This window comes from Limulus polyphemus, unplaced genomic scaffold, assembly GCF_000517525.1.
Source record: "Limulus polyphemus unplaced genomic scaffold, Limulus_polyphemus-2.1.2 Scaffold1472, whole genome shotgun sequence".
NCBI lineage: Eukaryota > Metazoa > Arthropoda > Merostomata > Xiphosura > Limulidae > Limulus > Limulus polyphemus.
The window spans coordinates 116,286-121,402 of NW_013667082.1; the positions used below are offsets into that span (position 1 = coordinate 116,286).

Genomic DNA, 5,117 nt, shown 5'->3' on the forward strand with positions numbered 1-5,117 from the left:
AGGCATTCTTTGAAAAGGTTACTGCTCACACAGATGAGGGTACGGTTGTAGATATGTGTATCTGAATTTTCAGAAAGCATCTGACAAGGTGCCACATAAAATGCTTGTTAAAAAGTTATCTCTGTAAGTGATGGGGATAGGTTGGCTAGAGGGAAGAAAGCAAAGGGTTGTTATCAAATGAAGTTCAATCAAATTGGATTGATGTTATTAGTAGGGTATCTCGGGGATTAGTGTTAGGACCTTTGCTATGTTTGATTTAAATCAACAACATAGATGAAGGAATGGCAAGTATATTATTCAAATTTGTTGATTATATTAGTTTTGGGTGTTACTGACTGTGAGGAGGATGCCACTGCCTTATAAAAGGATTTGGATTACTCAGTGAGTTAAGCAAATAAATGTCAGATGGTTTTAATTATAATAAATGCAAAGTGATGCATGTGTGATATCAAAATTTGAATTATGAGTTTAATTTTGATGGGAATAACCTTAACAGTGTTATGGAAGAAAATGATCTTGGAGTTCTGGCCGATCAGTCTTAAGTCATCCAAGCAATGTGTTGTTGCTAGTGGCAGGGCAAGAAGTATTTTAAGTTGCATCTACAGAAATACTGAATACAAAGCAAATGAGATTATAAGGTCATTTTATAAGTCATTAGTTAGGCCCCATTTGGAATACTGTGTTCAGCCTTGGGTTCCTTACCTCAGAAAGGACATTGAATTGTTGTAAATAGTTCAAAGTAGGGTTTCTAGGATGATACCTGGGATAGAAATTTTTCGTATGAGGATTAATTAAGATCTCTGAACTTGTTTTCTCTTGAAAAAAGAAGAGATAAAGCAGATCTGATTGAGGTGTTTAAGATTGTTAAGGGAATTGATAGTGTTGATGCATCATCATCTTTTTTTTTATATTTAATGGTAGGACTATAGGACACAAATATAAATTTTGGCAGAGAAAAGTCATCTTCAGCTAAGACAGTTTTATTTTTCTAGGAGGGTGTTTAGCTTCTGGAATAAGTTACCTTCAGATGTGGTGGATTCAGTTCATTTAGGGGAAAGATTGATAAATATTTGAATGATAAGGGTTAGCTTTAATTTTTTTTAAGGTTTTAGTTTAATTTATCAGATAGGATAGCCTAAATGGATGAAAGGTCATTTGCTGTCCTTTAATATTTTGTTATTATTTTATTGTACTTTGAACCCTCTCTTAGTATGTAAAAAGCAATAAATGTTAAAATGGGAGAGCTTAGGTAAGACAAACAATCAGGTTACATCATGCAACATTAAGCCTTGTGTTCCCCTCAAGTTAGTTTCCCAATACATTTTTGTATTCAATTTTTTCATTTAAGTTTTGCTATTTAAACTAGTAAGTTTCTAATTTTAACACCTTAGCTCTGAGGTTGCTTGAACTTGGGTGCCTTGTTTTTCCTACTTTTTCTTATGTTGGTTATTAAAAAAATTAGTTTTCAAATATCATGCATTTTAGAACACAAAATATACATCATTTGCTAGAATAGAATGTCTCATAAGTACTTTAACTTACCTAGCTTTCAATTTAAGACATAACTAGGTTCAAACAATTCCATTGGTGCTCAGAACAATGACTCAATATGTCATGCTTTTCTAGCCAACTTCCAAGTCTGACTGCTAAAAACTAAACAAATGAATGTAGAAGAGTGGCATATTGACATTTTACTCTTACTGGTTGTTATAAAGTATCCATTACCTACGCATCATGCGAGTTAGAGACCACACTACATCTACAACAAGATTAGAGGAACCATTTTGAGGGGTTTGACTAATTTACTGATTTATCAGCAAATCACAAACATGGGAGATTCATATTTTATATGTTGACTATGTATACTTTGGGTTTTTATTCATTTCTATCAATATTTCATGAACCTAGGTGTTTCTAATTGATTGGACACTGAAAGCCACAAAAGAAAAGAGAGAAAATCTTGAAAGTATAATTCAAACGAAGATGCATCATGTGACACAGAGAGGTGAAGATAGAGAATTTATTTAAATATTCCCTATTGAAATCAAAATATTAAAATTTAGATATTATAAAACACTGAATCATATATTATGTTTAAATGCCAAGTTTAAAGATATATTGATAACAAAGTCATTTGATTAAGTGTTCAAAGGTTGTAACATCTGCATTTTTGTCCATGTGGTTAACCGAACAACATTCATTGTTTATGGGTTTTTTTACTTTTCAACTCACCATGTAGTAACCTTAATTCATTTAGATGTGTTAATAATATTATGGTATTGCATCTAATTTATCATTCAATATCACACAGTGAACCAACTGTTAAATGATTATTTTACAGATTTCTCTTCTTTTCACCAAAGCTACAATAGAAAATATAATATTTTCAAAACAAGACCCAAAACTTGAGTGCTTTTGAATAGTTGACTATTCTTCTTTAGGAGAATAAAGGATTATGTTTAATGAGTGTGATGAAATATATAGGCTCGGATGTCGATGTCACGTAAACTGGATGTTTACAACTAGCCAATCATAACACAGAGTTGTTGGTGACAGGTTTAGTTTTGTGCCAAATGGGTGTATAAAGTTCATAAAAGAATTATGTGGGATAATAGTTATAAGAATTGTTAACTAATTTCTATGAAGATAAAATCAAAAATAAAATAAACTAAACAATAGAAATAAAATTAAATAATGGCAAAAGGCAGTGGGAAATAGAGAAAATAATAACGTAGCTCAACATATAGTAAATCAAACCAATATATAAAGATAAATTTAAGGAATAATAATACTAATAATGTAAAGTAAGTTTAACCATGAATTTAGTTTTGAAAATCTTTTCAGAGACTTGCAAAGATCAACAACCCTGGGATCGAGATTGATATCATTTGGAGTTACAGTATTTAACAGTGCTATCCAATAAGCTTCTTTAATTTCCCTGTTTCTGTTAGATGTAAAATTTGTCTCTATACCCATAACCTTGAATTGGCAAAACTGCAGTTCCCAGCAGAGGGTCCCATGATTCAAAGAATGCATTAGGCCTCTCTGCTGGGTACTGCAGTTTTGCCAATTCAAGGTTCATCATCACAGCATAGATCAGCAAACCAAAGGAATACAGATTATATTTCCTATTTTCACTTTGGTGAAAAGAAATGTAATATAAACACCTACTGTTAACTGCTAGGTGTTTTACTTGAGTCAAAATCCACTCTCTCTCTCACACACACATCTTAAAAAACAGGCAAATAATCATTCACTAAAATCAGTTTTATATTTGATCACTTATCACTAAAATATATACTATTAACTGCTAGTTCAAGTACTTGCTAGTTCAGAAGCCAGTCTATCTCTTTCTCTTTCAACCTCTGCTTTATCTTTGATGGCTTCCATTTTCAGTTCTGTGAGCTTGACCTGGGCAATGTGTTCTACCTCATCCAGCTGACCCTTAAGCTTAAGAATTTCTTCTTTGGCCAAGTCAAGCTGTGTAGATAGATGATTACAAGCCTCTTGAGTATTTGAAAGTTCTTTCTGGATAACTTCTTTCTGCATGTTCAAACCTGTCTTTTCAGACTGTTGAAAAAAAAAGATTAAGAACCCTTAAAACAACAGAAGTTTTTATAAATTAAATCACCCTATGTATTTTGCAATTTGCAAATAACTAAACATACTTCTGTTATATACATGGACCCTGAATCACCCGATAAAGACATAAAGGGAACACCTTTAGTATTGATAATTTAGACTGAACGATGTTTACTCTTATCTACAAGTAAGCTAAACCTCTGCAACATATATTGGTTAACTACCTGTTCACAGACTCGGTCAAATCAACTGACACCCTACCTGTGAAGCTATACATAATTTTTACTATAAATCTGATTTTACAATACTTATCTTCACAAAACTTTGCAAACTTGTAGTAAACATTACAAGTCTGTGTTTTGCATAAAAATGTAAGTTTTTTTAATATAAGTTATTTTTATTAAATATTTCTCTGCAAATTTTAAACCTTTTAAAACCTGCTTTCTTTTATGGCTTTGCTGCTGTTCTTTGGACCTATTTCGGCAGGTAAAAAAAAAACAAAAAACTCATAGTGAGAGCCCATCACCTGTTTCTGGTAGAGCTTCAGCTAGCGTAACTTTTGACATTTTAATTTTACTGAAGTTTTGTCAGAGTAAGACAAAAAATTTATAGTTTTTACATTTTATTTACTATAGTTAAAATAATATATCATAATAATAATAAAAACTAAAAATATACATAAAAACAAGGATTTGTAGTACTTCCTGCATACTCGGACAGTGTTCAATCAAGTTGACATTCTTCTGTAAGCCTTGTTGAGCCTCACAAATTTGGGTGTTCAAAAACATATGCATGTAGCTCTCAGATATGCACTTTATAACACAAAAAATATATCAGTCACTAGAATAGAATATCCCAAAGACTATTGAAATATATCCAGCTATAAATAAGTAAGCTATTAATAAATAGGTTAAGAAATTCCTTTAGCATTCAGAGCACTATATTATTCCTACAAACCACACAATTCCACTGAATAAGGGTATATGACAGGAAGAACTAAACAGTGACTTGCAAGAGTTATACAGAAGATAATCTGTTCTTTCTAATGGTTATAAACATACCCACCAGCCATGTAAAGTTGATTAACAAACAACCTTGAAAGTCAGAGACAGTGAAGCGGCTTCTCCAATTGGTTTGACAAATTTATTGATATCTAAACAAATTAAGAAGGTATAAGTTTCAAATTTTGGAATCTTGCTGGAATCTTTATGTAGTTTATGTTTCTAATTGGATGGAAGCTGCAGCAGCCTAATTTGGTTGTTAGAAAATTTTGAAAGGGAGAAACCAGAGTTGTCTCAACATGTGACACAGAAAAATGAAGATTGAGAATTTTTAAATATACACCTGGAAAAAAGTTAAGCACCCCCAAATATTTTTCAGGATTGCTTATTGAAAATAAGGTTTAATTTTCATGATGTTGAGCAATGTTCATAATTTCAAACATAATTAAAAGGATGTGAGCGTTCAGGTGTGACATTTAAATCAGGCGCGTTTTTTCCCCGCGTGCAACTTGCTCCCTTCTTCACGTCCAATAT

General features: G+C 31.9%; 1 protein-coding gene across 1 annotated transcript in view; it reads right to left on the minus strand.

Annotated features, from left to right (window-relative positions):
- The window catches only part of LOC106463736 (centrosomal protein of 83 kDa-like), a 93,421-nt gene that overhangs the window by 59,305 nt on the left and 28,999 nt on the right, over positions 1–5,117 (minus strand). Inside the window, exon 7 of the mRNA XM_022391316.1 lies at positions 3,324–3,570. Coding sequence (XP_022247024.1) covers positions 3,324–3,570 — 247 coding nt within the window. The remainder of the gene's footprint in view (positions 1–3,323; positions 3,571–5,117) is intronic.